The sequence below is a fragment of the Lasiosphaeria miniovina genome (assembly GCF_030549165.1).
Source record: "Lasiosphaeria miniovina strain SMH2392-1A chromosome Unknown B0T26scaffold_7, whole genome shotgun sequence".
Lineage (NCBI taxonomy): Eukaryota > Fungi > Ascomycota > Sordariomycetes > Sordariales > Lasiosphaeriaceae > Lasiosphaeria > Lasiosphaeria miniovina.
In genome coordinates this window covers 4,017,137-4,037,073 of record NW_026848226.1, presented here as the reverse complement: position 1 = coordinate 4,037,073, position 19,937 = coordinate 4,017,137, and the positions used below count along the sequence as shown (strand labels likewise).

At 57.6% G+C, this 19,937-nt stretch overlaps 9 protein-coding genes across 9 annotated transcripts; 5 read left to right on the top strand and 4 right to left on the bottom strand.

Moving 5' to 3' along the window:
* Positions 1-745: 745 nt before the first annotated feature.
* Positions 746-1,435, bottom strand: B0T26DRAFT_744104 (adenylate kinase-domain-containing protein; the record flags this gene model as incomplete). The annotated part of the gene is made up of 2 exons (XM_060444362.1): positions 746-1,062; positions 1,132-1,435. The coding sequence occupies 2 exons, from the start codon at positions 1,433-1,435 to the stop codon at positions 746-748; spliced, it is 621 nt and encodes a 206-aa protein (XP_060292183.1).
* A 1,623-nt stretch (positions 1,436-3,058) lies between these two features.
* B0T26DRAFT_655720 (mPR-like GPCR protein) lies at positions 3,059-4,394 on the top strand (the record flags this gene model as incomplete). Its single annotated transcript, XM_060438645.1, has 5 exons — positions 3,059-3,210; positions 3,297-3,527; positions 3,633-3,789; positions 3,873-4,109; positions 4,200-4,394. 5 exons carry the CDS (start codon positions 3,059-3,061, stop codon positions 4,392-4,394), a joined length of 972 nt encoding a protein of 323 aa, XP_060292182.1.
* A 2,938-nt stretch (positions 4,395-7,332) lies between these two features.
* B0T26DRAFT_484202 (uncharacterized protein) lies at positions 7,333-8,413 on the bottom strand. Its single transcript, XM_060435291.1, has one exon. The coding sequence runs from the start codon at positions 8,267-8,269 to the stop codon at positions 7,574-7,576; it is 696 nt and encodes a 231-aa protein (XP_060292181.1). The 5' UTR covers positions 8,270-8,413; the 3' UTR covers positions 7,333-7,573.
* Positions 8,414-9,248: 835 nt separating this feature from the next.
* B0T26DRAFT_729083 (SGNH hydrolase-type esterase domain-containing protein) lies at positions 9,249-10,486 on the top strand. The gene has a single exon (XM_060442940.1). The coding sequence runs from the start codon at positions 9,391-9,393 to the stop codon at positions 10,153-10,155; it is 765 nt and encodes a 254-aa protein (XP_060292180.1). The 5' UTR covers positions 9,249-9,390; the 3' UTR covers positions 10,156-10,486.
* A 464-nt stretch (positions 10,487-10,950) lies between these two features.
* On the bottom strand, positions 10,951-11,462 carry B0T26DRAFT_680657 (uncharacterized protein; the record flags this gene model as incomplete). The annotated part of the gene is made up of 2 exons (XM_060440518.1): positions 10,951-10,977; positions 11,031-11,462. The coding sequence occupies 2 exons, from the start codon at positions 11,460-11,462 to the stop codon at positions 10,951-10,953; spliced, it is 459 nt and encodes a 152-aa protein (XP_060292179.1).
* An 840-nt stretch (positions 11,463-12,302) lies between these two features.
* On the top strand, positions 12,303-12,638 carry B0T26DRAFT_756477 (uncharacterized protein; the record flags this gene model as incomplete). The annotated part of the gene is made up of 1 exon (XM_060446102.1): positions 12,303-12,638. One exon carries the CDS (start codon positions 12,303-12,305, stop codon positions 12,636-12,638), a length of 336 nt encoding a protein of 111 aa, XP_060292178.1.
* A 721-nt stretch (positions 12,639-13,359) lies between these two features.
* Positions 13,360-14,418, top strand: B0T26DRAFT_655218 (uncharacterized protein; the record flags this gene model as incomplete). The annotated part of the gene is made up of 1 exon (XM_060438610.1): positions 13,360-14,418. One exon carries the CDS (start codon positions 13,360-13,362, stop codon positions 14,416-14,418), a length of 1,059 nt encoding a protein of 352 aa, XP_060292177.1.
* A 262-nt stretch (positions 14,419-14,680) lies between these two features.
* On the bottom strand, positions 14,681-17,134 carry B0T26DRAFT_744100 (uncharacterized protein; the record flags this gene model as incomplete). Its single annotated transcript, XM_060444361.1, has 3 exons — positions 14,681-14,970; positions 15,028-15,125; positions 15,156-17,134. 3 exons carry the CDS (start codon positions 17,132-17,134, stop codon positions 14,681-14,683), a joined length of 2,367 nt encoding a protein of 788 aa, XP_060292176.1.
* Positions 17,135-17,944: 810 nt separating this feature from the next.
* Positions 17,945-19,803, top strand: B0T26DRAFT_744099 (major facilitator superfamily domain-containing protein; the record flags this gene model as incomplete). The annotated part of the gene is made up of 3 exons (XM_060444360.1): positions 17,945-18,133; positions 18,219-19,365; positions 19,442-19,803. 3 exons carry the CDS (start codon positions 17,945-17,947, stop codon positions 19,801-19,803), a joined length of 1,698 nt encoding a protein of 565 aa, XP_060292175.1.
* Between the last annotated feature and the right edge of the window lie 134 nt (positions 19,804-19,937).

Genomic DNA, 19,937 nt, shown 5'->3' with positions numbered 1-19,937 from the left:
GCATGCAACCATCTCCACGCAACCTAGCGGCGGCAACAGCGCTCGTGACGCTGGTAACGGCACTGTCAATAGCGCAAGCAACAGCCGGCGCCGATGTAGCTGACACGGTTTTCATGACCCCACCTTGGAGGCCCGAAGGTAGCATCAACAGCCTCTACCGCTGTGCGGTGCCAGACGCTTTCCGGAAGATGAATCACGAGATGAAGGGCACTGAGGTCGCCGCCGGCCCCAAGCTCCTCAATCAAACCCAACCCAGCCGCGCAAGTGTTGGCGAGGTTGGCGATTATTACAGCGGCGATGGCAGCGGCAGCGGCTGGTGCCATGTCTGGTGATAGGCGAGCCACAAAGAAGGCGCAATTTTTGATAACGTTGACAACGTCGTTGGGGGCGGCTGGCACCTTGTCGGGGGGCGAGCCAACGGCGGCGATGCAGATGGCGGTCGTGATGGCGGCCAAGCAAGCAACCGGGTCGGCAGTGTCCAGATGGTCGTCACAACATGGCGGCAGATCTGTTCCAGGAGCCAGGGGTTTGTGTGATGGAGTGCCGCTGGGACGACGCACCAACTTGCTTCCTTCTTGATTCTTGAGGGCTTCTCCACTTCGTAGTTAGAGTTCCAAGTTTCCAAGCCTTAGATACATCCGAGGCATTGCAGGACCAGTCTGGTGCGGTCTTAAAAGGCAAAATTTGGTTTTATTTCGGCATCCAGATATCTTCTTTGATTTGTGCACAACGTGATACGCCTGACCTAGAACGGCGACCGTCTCTCGACAAGACCCTCCAGAATGGCCTCAATCTCAAGCCTGACGCTGTCAACATCCTGGTTGGAGTTGACGAAGCGAACTCGGCCTCGATCTTTAAAGATGTCGACGACACCGTGGGTGGTCTTCTTGAACATTTCTATGCGCCTCTTGATGTTTTCCGGGTTGTCGTCGGTCCGGCCCCGATCGGAGCCCGTCAGCCGTTCCATCATGACGTCGTCGGGGCATTCAAGAACAACGAGGAACGAGATCGGACCCATCACTTGCTCAAAGTACTCGCATCGCTCCTTGTCGCGTGGGAACCCTGCGTGACACGACATGATTAGCGAGCCAAAAGCACACGGCCTGCAATCGGAATTCGTAGGGCGATTACCGTCGATCAGAAACGCGCGGGTCCCCTGCGCGGTGCTCCTCTTCATATGGTCGCCCAAAATGTCCACCGTCATTTCCTTGGCGCCCAGCCGTCCTGCTGCAATGTTGTCGCGAATGGTTTGGCCGTACTTGCTCCCTGGGCTGTTCCGCTCGAGGCGCAGCAGGTCGCCGATGCTGACGTGCTCAATGCCGAATGTCTGCGCCAGCATGGTGCACTGCGTTCCTTTGCCGGACCCGGGGCCGCCAAGCATGGCAATTACGGTGGGGTGTTGCGGGCGATCGCCCGCACCGTCGGCTGCTGTCATTTTGTCGTGGATTTTGTGCGTGAATTCTAGGTTGGTGTGGACTCGTGGAATGTTGGGTGTGTGGTGGGAGCAAGTGGGACAACTTTTGTACTTGAACTTGGACTGGGCGTGTTTGGACGCAAACAAACATCAAACCGTATTTTGTTTAATTCAATCTCGTATACAAAGCTCGGCATCGCACTGAACTATGATCCTCTTTCTGGGCGTCCACGTGCTCGAGATGCAGCAACTTTGAAACGACGAGGAAGGTGCAAACATCTTTCGTACGTGTTCCAAAGTGAATGATGCCATCAATGGAAGGCGCGATTTAGATCTGCCAACTTCAGTTCGAAACTTCCGCGACTTGAAAGTGTCCGGTCCCACTCGGAACTGGCAGTGGCAACCGGGGCTTGTCCTCTGCGTGATGGTGACCTTGAATAAACTTTTCAGGTTTCTTCTGCGGGAGGTGCTGGTCGAGGCTTCTCACCGTGGCGACAAATATCCGCAAAACCTTGAACGGCCAAGTCGCGAACTATCCAACGTTGGCAAATCAACCCACAGCAACGCAATGCCCACGCCCGATTCTGCAGAACGCGCTCCGCAGCTTTGCTTTTGCTTTTAGTAGCGAACCATCACTTTGTTCTGTGACTGCGCATCCATGTGCTCAAATTATGATAGTGCACAGCAACGATGCACTGTGAGCTTGTCTATCTGCCTTCGACCATAAGGAGATTGCCAATGCCTACTTACCATTGCACATGACTCTGCTGTTGCATCACTCTTCAGTCCCTGGGGTGCAGGCGTGGGAGCGAGCATGACATTCGCGCGACTTGGCTTCTCATTATGCGCATTTCGAAGTCAATAGTCTCGGCAATACCTGCTTGCCTAATCACATCGACTTCATCGCCATCCTCTCCACCCTCCTGAGGCCAGTAGGCCGTGGTTATTGGTGGCATCACCCAGTCCGGACATGCTCGCAGGCCGAAGTCCGAGCGACACCACGACACATCCAGACGTGGATTCGGCAAGCGATTCCATGTTAAAGAGTCTCAGGCCGGTGTATTCTCGAAAAAGTTCCTGGACCAAAAATGTTTCTTGGCCGCAATTGTCGACTAGGTGGAGCGACTCGAGGCCTAGTTCGGATTTTGTTGGTCGGCCGTCGGCAAATTGGGACTGCAAGAGCTAGTGTCTGATCCTTCGGGCCGTGGCGACCAAATCCTTCGACGGGCCGGGCCGGAACAGAGCGGCCCCAGGCCCATTTATATCTATTTGTCAAGAATGTCTACAAAAAAAGACGACAAGTGCCGGCTGCGCCGCCGCTAGGGTCGCCCGTGCCGCCAGACGCGTTTTGTGTGCGCTCCCAGGTCCACAATTCCTTGTAGATTCACCCACGGGCCGCGGCCGTCGTGTCAGGCCATCCAAGTGCCGTTTCACTGACCATGGCCTTGGTGGGCGCTGGGCGGGCGCACTCGCTTTATATGGCAGCCCTTCATCCTCCATGACCAGCTCCTGACAAATCCAATCTTCTTGGGAATTGTCTCGTTCTTCTGCTGTCTTTAGCCAAGTGACATCGACAATTGCGCCATGAAGTCCGCCGAGTCGCCGGGACTGGTCTTGTCCAGCCGCTCCGTCCCTGCCTTTGCCATGTCACCCACAGAGGCGAAGGGCGAGCTCGAGCCACTGTTGACATCCCCAGCCATCGCGACCACAGCGTCAACACCGTCGCAAGAGCTCTTGCTCTACAGCGAGATCCCGGTGTGGCAGCAAGAAAACGAATATGTGTTGTCGGGATACAGGTGCGGCTCTGTCCACCTTGCCCTCGTTGTCAACGATGAACATGACCTTGCGAGAAGTGGCTGACAATGGACTTGACACCCACCAGACCGACCTCGGGCTCCCTCGCAGCCTCGGTGCGCAGCCTCTGCCGCCTCCACAACGAGACGGTCAACATCTGGTCGCACCTGCTCGGCTGCGTCCTGTTCCTGTTCCTGCCCGTGTACCTGTGCCGATGGCACATCTACCAGCGCCACCCAGAGACAGCGGGTCTCGTCGACGTCGCGGTTATCTCGGTGTATGCCGTAGGCGTGGCAGTGTGCTTTGCGCTGTCAGCGGCGTGAGTCCCCGGTGACCATATGCACTGCCTCTTTCTGTTTTCTGTCTGCGTCTCTTGTGCCAACTGTGCATCATTCATTCGGGCACCCGGCTGAACCAAACACAGGGCTCACGCCGTCTGGAACCACAGCATCCTGGTTGCACATTTCGGCAAGAAACTCGACTACCTCGGCATCCTCGTGCTCATGTGGTCGGCCGGGATTCCCACCATCTACTACGGCTTCAGCTGCAACCCTGAGCTGCAGGTGCTGTACTGGTCGACGGTGCGTGTATTTCCTCGCCCTGTGCTCTGTCAGCCTGCCATGTTCCAGCCTAACTGCTCTGCGTTGACTGACCTCTGCTTCAGACGAGCATCTCGGCGTTGGGCTGCGCCGTCTTTACCTTTGACCCTCGCTTCCGCCAGCCGCGGTTCCGGCGGTGGCGCGCTGCCCTGTACGCGGGCTTTGGGTTCAGCTCGCTGGTATTTGTTGGCCACGGCCTGCTCCTCCACGGTTGGGCGCTACAGAAGGCGCGCATGTCCCTCGTGTGGATGGCGTGGATGACGCTATTCAATCTGGTCGGCGTGGTGGCGTATGTGTCGAGGGTGAGTGGACGACCTCTTCTCTGTTTCCCTCTCACCTTATGCCAACCAACGCCTTTGGCGCTGCACTGCTGATGGCGGGGTACGTCACAGGTGCCCGAGCGGTGGTTTCCGTATCGCTTCGATCTGTTTTGCTCGAGTCATCAGATCTTTCACGTGGCAGTTATGGTGGCGGGGCTGGCGCATTTCGCGGGACTTCTGGACGCGCTCGACGTTTCCCTTCTTCAGCTCGCTCCCTGTGTTGCAGTGGGGGTCATGGCCGATTCGCCTCGGTCTGGGCTCGTGTAGAAAGAAAATCCTCTCAAGAGCCATGAGGCTCGAGTTCAGCCGTCACTCTTAAGCTGTTGGATTCAGCACTTCAACTTTCTTCCTTCATCTCCCTCCTTCTTCTTTTTGGTCCTGCCAGAGGGCCTCTATTATAGTTGTAAATGGTGGCAATGGTGGTGGCAAAAGTAGCCACACCAGCTGAACTGGCCACTTCATTTCAGCTCCCCTGAGCCTCTTTTCACCTCGGATGACCACACCAGAGCTCAGCTGGGATGAGCTCTATTCCACATGCAACCCTTGTCCATCTGACAATAGCCAATCCAACATAAGCCAAGTTGGGAACAGATTTGCCCATTTTCAATAATCTTTGGTAATATTTAGGTAATACTTCCGTAAGGTCATCTTTGGGATATGTAACACACCGTACTGTAAGGAAACAGAATTTTTACGTAATTACAATTCACAAGTGGGCCTGGGAGTTTTCCGAGTGCTTAAAACTGAACACCAGTCACGGTTTCCTGCTAGGAGGCCCTCTTCCATTTCCTTACCTTAGGTACCTGATGCTCGAGTTTTGCACTGCCGAACACACTGCTTGTTCGCAATCAAGCGATTGCGTTCTAGGTTTTGAAATTTTCCGGTCCCGGCCATAATAGGAAGACACACGCCGACCGACTCGCACCTCGCGATTTCGCACATTTCAACAATTCTTTCGTGCACAGGTACCCTACAGCGAAACCCCAAAGGACAACTGCCACAATCCGAATACGACAACGACGCGAGGAGGCGCCGTCATAATGGCGGTGACTATCTTGGATGTGATCAGCGTTGCCGAGCTTGGGTTCATGATTTTAGGCCACCTCTTCGACGACGGCGACGACGACGACGACGACGACGACGGCGATGACGACTACTACGATTAGGAACTTCGCACGCTACATCTGGTTAACCGCGCATTCTACAGCCTGGTGTCGTCGTTGATTTGGAAATCTGTCTCTTTACCCCGAGGGTGCCTCGATCTCCTCAATCTCAGCGTGCCACCATCGCGCTGGATGACGGAGCAGTTGACACAATTCCGATTCACGCGAACCCTTGATGTCGACGCAACGGAAGCCGCTGTCGAACTCTACTGGGATATTTTAAAGAGCTTTGATGCACGCACCCCACTTTTTCCTCGCACCTACCTGGGGGTCATTGACAGCTACAACGCGGGGACCACTTTTTACATAATAAAATACCACATTACATGGCAGCCACCCAACGGCCTACCGGGCATTAAGAAAGTATACCGGGCACTAAAGAAGCCCGGCAAGGTCAAAATGACACTATTTACACTGCCACATGCCGGCATTTGTGTGCGCAGTTGGTGTTTTAAGGTCTGCAGCGGCCAGGTGGCCTTTGCAGGCTTTTCCTTTGCCAAACAACCCTTGAACACATCATCAACCTACCTTTCCGCTCACAATCTTCGTAATGCCTTTTATCGAGATTTCCTCTGACAATTCAAGCTCCCTCGCCCTCACCGTCCCCGGCTCCGGCTCCCTCGACCTCGCTGTCCCCGGCTCCCTCGCGCTGGCTGTCGCTGTCCCGTGAAGATGACCCTTATCCTCGTAGGAAGGGCGGCGAGGGTAACCAGGTTGACATAGACTAGGTTACTGGATTGATAGAGTTGACACCAAAGAATTGCATCACCGTGTCAACAGATTAGGATTGAACAGATAGATCATTTAGGCAACTGGGCGCCTACCATGAAATTTGGCAAATTTACGTACGTACAAATCCGGGCCTCAGAGTTGCCATTTGCAAGTTACCTTTATTCCGAGGCCGACTCAGCAACGAAAAAATCGTCAAAATGGAAAACACCACGGTAAACGCGTTTTCAGGGCTTTTGAAGGTTTTGATGGCTTCAACGTTGTTAACCCGGGCGGCCGGGCGGCCGGGTGGCTGGGTTGGCACATGGGAAGCGCATGGGCGGGAAGATGGTATTTCACGATTTTACTGGCCTACTCTGCGCATCTCAACTGCCAACAGCTGCCAAGGTCCCCAGGCAGGTGCGAGGAAAAAAGTGGTGGGTGCGTGCATCAAAGCTCATTTTAAAATGCTCAACGCACGTCTGCAGACAGATATACCCGATAAACGGCTTTCGAGCTGGTCGGCCGAACTCCACCTCAGACTGAAATATGCATTCTTCAAAATTGAACAATATCTCAAGCACACAACAGACCTCCGGAGTTTCTCAGCCACAAATATCCCGCGGCTATCCGACCTCGTTTTACTACTCCAATTCCACCGCTCGTCAATCGAGTCAATCCAACTTGCGACATACTTTGGCGACGAAGAAGGATTACGCCAACGCTCGCCTGGTGAGTGTCCCGAATTGCGATGGGAAATTGCAACGGAATCACTTCGAAATACCACAAATTCTACGGGCATCCAGCGCATTGCACCTACCCTCGACTTCCCAAACCTCATGAATTTACGTCTACGAAACATGCAGCCATTCATGTCGCGCTGTAGTCATATCAACCCACTTGTGTGGATTCTCCAGGCCTCCCCAAATCTTAACTGCCTTCAACTGTCAGGAGGTTATAAAAAGATTGTCGATGCCGACGAGCGGCATGACTGGAGCGAGGGGAGTTTTGAGTGTCTCTGCAAAGCTTTCAAGGTCGCCGGGGGGCTGCCGCTACGACTACGGACTCTCCATCTAGGGAGGGGCTCCACTTGACGTTTGATCTCTGGAAGCAGCCAGACACTGATCTATGTATGGCAAATCTGGCCGAAATGCCCTCGCTTCGAGAGCTGTTTGTCGATGTCGAAGCAGATGACGACCCAAGCTTTACTGCGCCTGGAGCTATGGCCATCATTGCGGCCAATTATCTGCCCAGACTGCGAAAGGTCACATGGCCGTGGGTGGGAGGGGCGGTGTTGCGACACATTTATACCTTGGCACACCTGCCGCAAGAACGCAAATTTCTCAAGACGCTTACAATACAGATTGCTGAACCTCCCTTCCAAAATTTTGAGAAATTAATTGATGCCCACATGTTCTAGAACGACTTGTTTGTTCCGGAAGTAGTAGCAGAGGTGGGTGCGAAAGAGAAGGCATCTTGGTACTCGGTAATTAAGGCAGAACAGGTACTCGGTAGTTAAGGCAGAACAAATGACGCTTTTCAGTTTCTCCCATGGCGAAAAAATGGACGACGGGCTCATGATAGGAGCAGATCCCATTGCAGTTGAACACTGCAACTATCGACAGCCGCTGCGGTGCTGCGCTTTTCAGCCATGGGGTTTCTGGCGTCGCGGCTCCCGCGCGAAAGATGGCGGCTTGCGGCAGCCATCAACACGGCGCTCGTGGCGCTGTTTGCACTGTTCATGGCCGTTGCGCTGGCTGCCAGCGCCAGCAAGGCGGGCTCCGTGTTGGCGAATCTTATGTCGTGCGAGGGCAGCTGTGCCGACGTGAACAGGCTGAATATCTTCCTGGCCTGCTCGTCAACATCTTCTCGATTCAGGTGTCCTCGATGACCACGAATCCCCCAGCTACCGACCCTGTTGGATCTTCCGTGTTGGATCTTCCGTGTTGGGGTTTGTCTGAGCATCCATAATGCTGCATGCCTTGTCCACACGTCCGATGTGATGATACACACCCCCAAACTCGAAGCAGATTGCATGAGGGCACGACGACACGGGCTGGCCGATCGCAGCCCGTGACCATGATGGAGTCCCGGAGTTGTCATTTCTTGGCGACGTCGATGGAGAGTGGCGAACCAGCCGAGTTGGAGGGCCATGTACTGATCTTTCCAGATTCCAGCAAGATAGGTCGTAGGGGGGCCCATTACCGGCTCCAAGTGCTTCACAATTCCGGATAGGGCCGGGAGTTTGTCCGAGTGGAACGTCAAAGACATCTTAGTATACCTCGAGACAACCTGTTGCCACAGGTGTAAATGTCTGACCTTCAGGTCTTGGAAAGTCCCCCGCTAACAAACATTAAGGGATTGGATTGTAAGGTAAAAGAGCATCCGTGATTAGGAAATCCTTCCTTCGGCGGCAGGTTGGCGGGAAAGGCCGGCGAACGGCGGCCTCATGATCCCTGAACTTGCAGCGCCACTCAGAGCCTTTGCCCAGGGGGGGGGGTTAAGGTTGAAGTTACGTAAATCTGCGGATATTTTACTACGTCAACGGAGCTCGGTACAATGGTAAGATTTAGTAAGATTAGTGTGACGGCCCGCCTTACGAAGGTAGGAAAGTCAAAGGTTGAAGGCAGTAACGAATGTGGATTCAAAGCTAAGGAAGAGAAAGGAATCTATCGCAGGGTCTGCGTAGGGCGCGGAGAAATAGGTGGTGGTGCTGAGCAAGTGAGGCAGTGCGCACAGACCACACTCTAACCGCAATGCAGCCAATAGAATCAATCCTGTCACATGAGCCCTGTGGCGACCGTGACAATTAGCGCCCGAACATCGCAAATTGGTGTAAAAAGAGTATTCAAGGAAGCAGAAAAGCAGTGATGAAAGCCAGGTACCGTGCAGGGGAACTTCGCCATACTCCAACTTGGTGGCTCTCGAATATACGACCATGCTAGCACAGGTACCTTGGCCACAAATAAATCCCCCCCTTAACCTGCCGTAGCTTTCCTGTGTTACTGTGCAAGAAATGCCGAAATAGTCGCCGGGATCGCCGGGACAAGCGGCAGTGAAGCAGGATCGGGTGCACCGGCACCCAGTGCCGACAGCTCCACATGATGCATGCATTAAAGGGCAAGGCGCCAGGTACGTCCTGTTGGCAACGGTCGTTGTGCTGTAGATAAACGTCAAGAAGGGGAAAATAATAAAGAGGGCTGTCAGAAAAATAAGTAGGGCCACAGAAAGCCACAAAGATCCAAGCCATGTTGCCAGCGCTGCTCCTTCTCGGTACGTGGGATTGGGGTGAATCCCTGCTCTCTATAGCATTCTGCAGACAGCAGATAAACTAACATGCCAGCCACAAAGTCCTCGCCGCCGGCACCCACGCATCCCCCGCGTTGGGGGCCATGCACGCATCGTCTGTGGCCGGGGCCATGCCGCTGCGCATCCTGGCGCTGGGCGACTCGATCACCTGGGGGTACAACGACCCGCGCAACGCGTCGTACCGCCGCGACCTCGAGTGCCTGCTGCACACGCACGGCAACGCCGTGTCCATGGCCGGGTCCATCGCGCACGGCGACTGGCCCGACAACGCCAGCGACGCCTTCGTCTACCACACCATCGCCCAGATCCGCGCCGCCGCCACCCCCGAGCTCGCCGCCGCCGCCTCCCAATGCCCCGGCCCCAGCCGCCCCAACGTCATCCTCGTCCACGCCGGCACCGTCGACTTCGTGCTGGGCGGCCCCACCAACGCCACCGCTGCGCCAGGCCACCTGTACACGCTCCTCGACGGCGCCGCCGCGCACAACCCGCGCGCGCTGCTCGTCGTGGCGCGCCTGATCCCCAACGCCAACGCCACCGTCAACGCCCGCATCACGCGCTTCAACGCCGCGCTGCCGGCCGTCGTCGCCAAGCTGCGCCGCAGCTCGCGCAACGTCGTGCTGGCCGACATTGCCCGCGGCGTCACGGCCACGGCCAAACACCTGTCAGACGGCACGCACCCTAATGCTGAAGGCTCGGCGCTCATGGCGGAGAACTGGCGCGCTGCGCTGCTGGATGCGGGTGGAAGGGGCTTGATTGCGCCGCCCGAGTGCCGTGCGGGCTTTGAGGACCGTGGCGCAACGGCGCTGGGCAAGGGTGGGAGGTGTGATTTAAGCTGGCCTGCTGCTTGACGTTTTTTTTTTTTGGCAGTCGTCTCCTGGGAGTAGGGGTTAGGGGGCGAAAGCGGGATGGTTTGCATTGGCATGGCCTTGGCACGGCGGTCATCCAAGCGATTACGATTGGTTAGCTGTACGAAATGATTTGAATGAAGAAGTTGATGCTGGAATAATAATCAGTAACTCGGGGCAATAAATGGGTTGCTTTTATACTTCATAATTAATCTAGTCTGGTTTCTTTGCGTTTCCCTGGCCAACTTACTTCTTATCAGTTTATCAAAAAGGACGACAAATTCCAGTTTGGCAGTCGCCTTTCTTTTGCGCCCATGTCGAAGGCAAAAGCCCGAATAATAGTGGCCAAACAATACAAATTCGATCATGACCCTGAGCCATTGAATGAGGTTAAACTCTTCAGCGAGGCAGCTTTGTGAATGTGCAAAGAGAATACGCAGGGCAGTTGCTAGGGTTTGCACAGTGTGAATTCAGGAAGGCTATCTAAGACAAATAAATATCTGGTCGGTTGCTAGCTAATTAATTAATCCCTGAATCCTTCCCCGCCAAACCCAGTTACTTTCGAGGTCATGGTGAACCGGAGGCCGTTGCCCTCAAGATCCACCCCTGACCCTTCTGCATCCCCCCTTTTCATTTCTCCTTTTCTGTTCCTTCAAACGGCCACGCCAGACATCAAACCCGGACTGTTAGTATCAGACTAGCAGTCAATCCCGAACGTGTGCTCTCCAACGTGTGCTCTCCAACGTGTGCTCTCCAACGTGTGCTCTCCAACGTGTGCTCTCGAGTGTGTGCGTCATGTTAATGGCGCTTGACCTTGGACGAGGTCTGCAGGATCACCATCAGCAAGGGCACAGATGAAGGAACATGAAAAAACCCACAGAGTTGGCATGGTCGGCCAGATACTTCACCAGCCAGTTGACGGCGATGCGGTCCGTGTAGAAGTCGAGCAGGGTGATCTTGAAGTCGGTGTTGAGGTGGAAGGTGTACGAGGCGTTGTTGACCCAGTGCAGGTCGCCGAGGTCGCCGATGATGCGCACCTCGACGTTAGCCTGGTAGCCCTCGACGACCGTGTTCTGAATGTCGATCGAGTAGTCGTCGAAGATGCCCGCGTTGGGCAGCGTCGACAGGTACGTCGACGCCGGCACCGCGCCGCCCACGTCACCGGGGAACACGGGCGAGCCCAGGGTGAACCACGTCGCGTTGGGCGCGAAGAAGCCCGGCAGCGGCTGGTAGTTGCGCGACGAGATGTAGCCGATAAACTTGGCCACCGTGGCCAGCGTCTTGGTCGACGGGTTGCAGATGGCGACCATGGTGAGGGCTGTGGAGGGTTGCTGGCTGTGTGTTTGGCTGTCTGGGCGCTGGCTGCTGCTGATCACCGCCTTTCCGAGGTGCTGCAGTTTACTTATATAGCCTTGGCTCTTGGGCTCTGGCAGCTCGTTCCTGCAGCCCGGGGCAGCGTGGCCTGTCCACGCGTCTACAACAACGCCCGGCGATTTAGGGAACTACTTTATTCCCATTTCCCAAACAGAGAATTTTTCACGGACAATCCAGCTGCAGGTTCGAGGCTGCCTCGGAGCGGTCAATCGACGTGAGAACCATGACGGTGTACTGCAGTGTTGCCATTGGCCAATAGGAAATAGTCGCCAAGTCTGCAAGCAGAAGTCGGCAAGCAGCAAGTCTGCAAGCAACCCTGGTCCCGGGGTGGGATTTACTCGCCGATTCGTCTCTGCATCATGCTTTTCCGATCGGAGTCGGGAACGGCGACGCAGACCCGAGGTTCCATCCTGCCATACCTGCCATATTTGCTATACCTGTCACACAGGGTATACAATACAAATATCCAAGCTGGTCACAGCGGGGTGCCCGAGCCCGAACTCCTTCTCGGTGCAAATTTTCTTCCAAAGCCCTCGGCCATCGGTTTCTTCCTGCTAATTTCCTAACTGCCAAAGGTCCTTTGCTCGACGCCAGCACAGCGGGGATTGCTCAACGCCGGTATTACCCATCATCGCCAGTCTTACCCATCGCCGGTCTTACCCATCATCGCTATGTCCTGTCCGTACATCGGCCCGCTTACCCGCCTCGCATCTGTCACTCGCTCTCTACCCTCACATACGCCCAAGCTAACTAACAGCACAGCAACAGCAGCAACAATGCCCGATTGGCTCGTCCAGATCTCCGATCACCGGGACGCCTACGGCGAGGTCAGCGAGACGGTGCTACAGGCGCGGCGCGATAACTTCACGGTGCACGCGGCGCACAACAAGCGGCACGTCGAGGCCGGGCACGTGGTGGTGTCGGGGCCGCTGCTGGCGTCGCACGACGACGAGCCGCGGCGCCCCGTCGGCAGCGTCATGGTCTGGAGCGCCCGCAGCGAGGCCGAGGTGCGCGCGTGGCTGCGCGAGGATCCCTACGCGCAGGCCGGCGTCTGGGACCTGGCGAGGGCGACGGTGACGCCGTACTTTTGTGCTGTCCGGACGCCAATGTGATAGCTAGTGAGAGCGGGGCAGGCGTCTTTGCCTTGACGGAGGTTGTTCTGTAATTACGACAGAATTAGAACAGTCGGAGCAAATGTAGTCCTATTTTGGTGACACGGTGACGGGTGCAAAAGCGACAGACATGGAATCTAGATGCAGAATCCGGGGTGTCTGCGGCCCTAACATGACATAAGGCAACGAATTGGCCAACAGCAACACGAGGGAATTGATGAGAAAAAAAATGATAGACATGCAGCGGCATGCTTGGCAGCTCAGAAAACACCAGGAAAAAAGTCACCGACTACTCAGTACCGTGGGCAGCGGACGACACCAGGAGCAAATATTAGCCGAGTAATACGCCCGAGCATGCAAAGTGGGTTCCAGTGCATCCACAGGGCTGTCCGCGACTGGTCGAGACATTCCTTTCTTGTCGTCATGCTGCGTGCGTCGTCGTTTAATTCCGTTTTCCTATCTGCTTCCACTGCAGGAATCGACCAACGAGCAAACTGCAGAGCGCACATTTGGGGGATTGCGCCAACGAGCCCTTGGCGACGGCATCCAGGAGTGATAGTTTTCTTCACAAATAGGCCTTTGAGCACAAGCTTGGTATGGGGTTCGTCGCTTTCGCTTTCTGACGTCGACAAGACGAATCTTCTCATACAGCGCACCGCTCTTGAACGTGTCGTGCTTGACGCAGAATTCCCATTTTCCCAAACATCGCGAACTCGCCGCCATGGTCCGTCTACCTCTCATCCTCGCCGCCCTCGGCGCCGCCCTCGTCCTCCCAGCGGCGGCAGCAGACGCAACCACATCCGCCCTCGCGTCCGTGTCGACCGTCTACTCGTTCCCCAGCGGGTCGTTTGTCGAGAACCTGGCGGTGCGGGCCAACGGCGAGATCTTGGTGACCCGCACGACCAGCGCGGAGCTGGTGCTGGTGGACCCACGGCGGCCGGGGTGCGCGGCCGTCGTGTACAACTTCACGGCCGCCGGCCTGTCGGGCATGACGGGCATCGCCGAGTACGCGCCCGACGTGTTCGCGGTGCTCGCCGGCGACTACCACTTCGGCAAGTCGGTCGGCGTGGGCAGCTGGACCGTGTTCAGCGTCGACCTGCGCGGGGTGCGCCTGTCCAAGGTCGGCTGCCGCGCGCTGGCCGGCGGCAACCTACCGCGTGTGCGCAAGGTGGCGCTGGTCAAGGAGTCGCAGCTGCTCAACGGGCTCGCGCCGCACGGGCGCTACGTGCTAGCCAGCGACACGTTCGCGGGGCTCGTGTACCGCGTCGACATGGCCGAGGGCGCCTACGCCGTCGCCATCAACTCGACGTACCTGTCCAAACTAGCCACGCCGCACGGCGTCAACGGGATCCGCGTCGTCGGCGACACGCTGTACTTTGCCAACTCGGGGCAGTCGATCCTGGTCAAGGTGCCCCTCGCGGCCGATGGCTCCGCCGCCGGCCCGTACACTGTGGTTGCGCACAACGAGGGCCCCGCCGCGCACTATGACGACTTCGCCGTCGATGCCGAGGGCGGCATCTACGCCGTGACGGCGAGCGCCAACACCCTGGTCAGGGTGTCGGCCGACGGGCGCACGCAGACGGTCGTGGCCGGCAACTGGAACTCGACCGACATTGCCGAGGGCACGTCGGCTGCGTTTGGGAGGACGGCCTGCGACAGCCACGTCTTGTACGTTACCACGGTGGGCGGGCTGTTGGGCCCCATCAATGGCACCGTCATCATCCCGGGCGCGCTGGTGTCCATCGAGACGGATTCGAGGGGCGCCGCCGGCCTGTACTAGACCGGGAGCGTCTCTCGCGTCTTGACTCATAATAGAGCCAAATTTGGTCTTGAAGAATGAATATTCCGGGCGTGTTTTTCTTAGACAAGAGTTGCCCCCCCATGCACATTTAAAATGCAAATAAATCAAAATATGCGACATTAGCTAATGTTGTAAATTTCGTCATTCAACTTTGAGATGAATCATTACTCCCTTTTTGAGAGCAACGGCAGCTCAGGCAAGTTCTGGGATGCCTATTTTGCGCATCAGCCGGTGCAGCGATTTAGACCGGCCGCAGCATATAAGGCGGGATTGACCAGGTTGCAGTGCGCCTCAACTCCATGGCCCTCATCAGGATTGCCTCGTCTTCGTCCTCTTCTTCGTCCTCATCTTCCTCGCCGTCGCCATCACCATCAGAGCTCTGCGGTCCCACCGCATCGACGATAGCCACGGGGAAGTAGCCCATGTTCCCAGAGAGGCGTGAACGGCCCCTTGAGGCGCTCACCTGTTGGAGCTGCGGTACAATAGAGATGGTCCCGACAAATGGCAAGGGAAGTACCAGTGTGTTTCGGTCTTCTTGTGCGAAACCTGCGCTGCTGCTGCTGCTGTTGCTGCTGCTGCTGCTGCTGCTCCCCAACAACCCCCCGCCGGGTTTGCGGTACGTCACAGCGACGGCGGCCCCGCTGGCGTCCAGCGCCAGCAATCGGAGCAACCCATCTCGTGAGCCGCTCTTGACGGCAGAACCAGAGTGCACGTACATGTCCTCGTCTGTGTCGTCTTCTTCCTCGTCGTCTCCCGCAACCCGCATTCCCTCCATCGCCTCGGACGCCAGGGCGCGATCACAAAGGCGATGTTGCTGCTGTTGCTGGTGGTTAGGACCCCCCAGTGACGCCGCCGTTTGGCGGTTATCGAGAAGCCGAGCGAGTAGCAACGTCGCGACGGCCTGCCACGCATAGCGGTCCAGGAGCTGGAAGTAGCCCGTGGCGCGCTCACAGGATCGGAGACGGATGAAGCAGCGCAGTAGGTCGCGGCTGGCTCCGACGCAGATATTGCGACTGTTATCGACGTAGTTGCGACTGTTATCGATGTAGTTGCGACTGTTATCGGCGTAGTCGGGGCTGGGGTTGCGGTTGTTGGTCTGGTGATCGTCATGTCCGTTCATGGTGGTCATGGTGGTCGTGGTGGTCATGGTGGGCTCACCGCATGTTGCCTGTAGCATGGATGGAAGTTCAGCAAGCAGGAGAAGGTGGAAGTGAAATATCTGCGCTCTGAGATTCATGATTATTTCGAATAGATGCCCGTCGTCGTCGACCTCGTCCGTTCCGTAATCGGCTAGGCTAGGTGTCTGCCACCATCCGCCCGGCATGGCGCTGGCGACGTCTTCCAGCTCGGCACGGATCTGAAGCGCCGCGCCCAAGTCCTGGAAGCCTGGATCACGCTCGCTCCGCTGAAGCAAGCGACTGGCTATCGCAGCATGTCTGCGCTCGAGCATGCTTGCATTTGTGTCGCCGCCCTCTGTAACCGAATCCGCCACGGCCGTCAAAGTCTCAAGCGGGCAAGAGGCCGAGGGCGGTAGCTCCAGCGCCAAGCATAGCGCAAGCTCGCCGTGCACGAGGCGTAGCCACATCTGCTGCAAGTCGGCCGCCTCGCCATCGGACTGCTGCCGTAGTATCGACTTTGGTGGGTTCATCGAGATATGCGCAGACCGACGACGCCCTTGAAATCCTAGGAGGTGCACTGCAGAAATGGCCCTTCGGCAGACGAGCCAGGACTGGCGAAGGTTTCCGTTCTGCTCTTGATACACGGCCTCGAGCCAGAGACACTCAACGCCCTCGAGGATGCCCGTGGTAAACCTATCGTGCGCCGTCACCAAAGTCGTGGCCGCTTCTGCCAGTTGTCTCGCCAGGGCGTGCGGCGGCCGGGACAAGTCGCCCAACTGCTGGTAGCTGCTGCTACTCCTCACGGACACCGCAGCCTGCAGGTGCTGTAGAACGCCGGCAAGTAGGAGCATCTGTCGGGCAATGAGGACCGGGTGGCTCTCTGCCGTGTACTGTTGTAGTTGTGCTCCGGGGGCGCCCCACAGCTTCTCCAACTCGAGTGCTACCCCCTTCCCGAGCAGGTGGGACGGCGCGACAAATCCCTGGAGCAGGTAGAGAGCCAGGTTTTGGCGGGCGCTGCCGATGACACGGAGGTCGGAAGGTGACGGGTAGGCGGCGAGCAGTGTTTGCGAGAGGGTTCGATGCCCTGAAGGCGGTGGTAGGGGTGCGGGCACCACTAGTGGTGATATCGCGGGTATGCTGGTGCTGGTGCCGGTGCCGATGCCGATGCCGATGCCGATGCCGGCTGGGGTTGACGGCGAACTGAGTCTGGAAGAGGCGATGTAGGCATTTGGATGGGCATTTGGATGGGCATGGGCATGGGCATGGGGATTGGGATGGCCATTACCACCGACCTGTTCGGCCAGCTGCTGGATCATAGACTCAAGCCGGCCAATGCGGTCTCCGACGAGGCGGCTCTTTGACGACGGGCCGGGGTCCTGCTCGGGAAACTCCTGGCCGACGCAATCGAGGCAGCGGCGGGCGCACCCGATGCACACGTCGTCGGTCGGCCGCGCATATGTGCACTTGACCTTGCGCCGCTTGCACGCCCAGCAGCTCCGGGTTCCCTTTCGCGTCTTGCGCCTCTTAGGGTCACGTCTGACGTCGGCGTCGGGGTCGGCGTCGGCGTCGACGTCCATGTTGCTGCTGCTGTGCGACGCCATCGCGCGACCGTCCGCCGAAGGGAGGCACGAAAACCGGTCCGCCGAAGGGGGGCACGAAAACCAGTCCTGGATTTAATTCAACCTGTTGCGCGAGTGTCGTCAAACATTCGCACGTGCAGCACTGTGGTGGAATCACTAGAGTGCCGCGGGTCTTGTGTCATTCTCTGTTTTTCTTTTTTTTCTTTTTTACCCGAGCGGCGGTGAAGTGTGCACGCAAAGGAGAGTGAAACCAGAGCCTCCATTCCGGGAAGGTGCTGGGCGCCTGAGCCTTTCGATCTTCACCCAAAGTGGTCTGTCCAGAGTTGTACTGTGGGTCTGCACCTGTGAACGGGTATGCTGATTGGTGGAATTGCGGGGGCGGGTGGTTGTGGCGAAAAGGCACACGGCCAAAACAAAGCATCGCACCTGCCGCCGCTGAGATAACACCGGCTGTAATAATCCCGGATCGGCGGACCTAAGACTCAGCGGCGGTTGAACAACTAAATCCGGACCACCGCCGCCTCAACCAGCCCACTTAAATCCGGAAAACGGCAGAGCGACGGCGAGGACGTTAACGTATAATTTCAAGTGCTGCTGGCTTCTCTGCACAATGGAGCGACCGTGGCTCTCTTTCTCGTGCCGACGAGCAATCGATCAATTGACCTCGCGAGTGGCAACGTCGCAAAGACTACGACCCCAGCACCACCACTACCACTACATTTGACATTGCTAGCAAGCGCAGTACAGGACATGGAATCGGCCGACCCCGAGAAATTCGACCGCGACGCGTCGCCACACGCCCCCAGCATGGAGCCCGACCACGCCGTGGATGGAGCGGAGAAGGAGAAGGACCTCGAGGCCGCCGGAGACGGCCCCGACGCCGCTGGCCCTGCGGATGCTGCCGCGGCGCCTGTGGACGACTATCCGGCCGGCTTCGCGCTTGCCTTTATCGTCGTGGCGCTGGCCATGAGCATGTTTCTGGTCGCTCTGGACATGGTGAGTCAAACGGGCATTCCTCGCCCTGAACACGTTGCATTCGAATCGTGGCGTGCAACGGCTGACATGGGCCTGCCTTTACCAGACAATCATTGCCACGGCCGTCCCCAAGATCACCGACGAGTTCCACAGCCTCGAGGACATTGCCTGGTACGGTTCGGCCTTCTTCGTCACCAGCGGCGGCTTCCAGTCGTCGTGGGGCAAGGCCTTCAAATACTTCTCCCTGAAGGGCACCTACCTCGCCGCCATCTTCGTCTTCGAGCTCGGCAGTCTGATTTGCGGCGTGGCGCCCACCTCGACGGCCCTGGTCGTTGGCCGCGCCATTGCTGGCGTGGGCGCCGCGGGCGTCAGCTCCGGCACCTACACCCTGATCGCCTTCGCGGCTCGGCCCGAGAAGCGGCCTGTCTTTGTCGGCATCTTTGGCCTCTGCTTCGGTCTCGCTTCTGTGGTCGGCCCCCTGATTGGCGGTGCCTTTACCGACAACGTCACCTGGCGCTGGTGCTTCTACATCAATCTGCCCATCGGGGGGCTGTCGGCCTTCCTCGTCTTTGTCTTCTACCGCACGCCTGCTTGGGCCAAGCCGGCCGAGGCTACCTGGCGTGAGAAGCTGCTGCAGATGGACCCCGTCGGCACCACGCTGGCCCTGGGAGCTATCATCGCCTACATCATCGCCATGCAGTACGGCGGGCAGACGGAGCCGTGGAACTCGTCCAAGGTGATTGGCCTGCTCGTGGGCTTCGTGGTCATTTCGGCCGTCTTCGTCGGCTGGGAGATCTATGCCGGCGAGCGCGCCATGATGCCGCCGCGCCTCGTGAGGCAGCGTGTCGTGTGGTTCAACGGCATATGGGCCTTTTTGTTGATCGGCGCCTACTTTGCCACTGTCTACTACCTGCCCGTCTATTTCCAGAGCATCGATGGCATCAGCCCCACGGCGTCGGGCGTGCGCAGCTTACCGCTGATCTTGACCACCAGCGTCGCCATCATCCTCCTCGGCACGACCCTCAAGCACTTTGCCAAGCACACCGTGATTGTCATGGCCTTTTGCGCCGCCCTCGCCGCTGTCGCCATTGGCCTAATGATCACCTTTGACATTGGCACCTCGGTCGGCAGGCAGGTCGGCTTCCAGCTCCTTGCCGGCTTTGCGCTCGGCTTTCCCTTCCAGCTTCCCGTCCTCAACACCCAGACCCAGTCCAAGCCCGAGGATCTTGCCGTCGTCACCGCCATCATCATCTGTGAGTTCAATCGTGTCCGCCGCCCGTCTTTCTTGGAGTCTTTACTGACCCCGGCTCCTCTCTCTCTCACCGACAGTCTCGGAGACAATCTCGGGCGCCATCCTCCTGTCTGCCGCCCAGTGCGCCTTCGTCAACAAGATGCTCGGCTCGTTGGCCACCACGGCACCCGACGTCGATCCGGCCAAGCTGCTGGTGACAGGCGTGTCCGAGATCCGCTCCGTGTTCCCCGCCGAGCAGATCCCCGGCATCCTGCAAGCGTATATGGACGGCCTGCGCATCCCGTTCGCTATCGCTACTGCCACCGCGGGTGCTGCTTGCGTCATCGCCTGCATTCTCCTTGCCATCCCTGCCAGCAAGGGAAAGAAGGCCTTTGGCAGTGGCGTCGAGTCCAGCGACGGCTCGTCAGCCAACAAGGACGAGCTCCCCGCTTCCACCTAAGTCACCGGGCTTGCCTGCAGGACGGCCTACCTAGGCGGCTTTGTCAACACTCGGACCGATGGTTAGATGTCTGCTATTAGACGATAGATAGACCTCGGTGCATGGTTTCTGGCTGAATTGGGGGCCCAGAAAAG

Coding starts and splice junctions, on each gene's coding strand:
- B0T26DRAFT_484202 (XM_060435291.1), bottom strand. CDS start 8,269: ATGTCTTTGACGTTCCACTCGGACAAACTCCCGGCCCTATCCGGAATT.
- B0T26DRAFT_729083 (XM_060442940.1), top strand. CDS start 9,391: ATGCACGCATCGTCTGTGGCCGGGGCCATGCCGCTGCGCATCCTGGCG.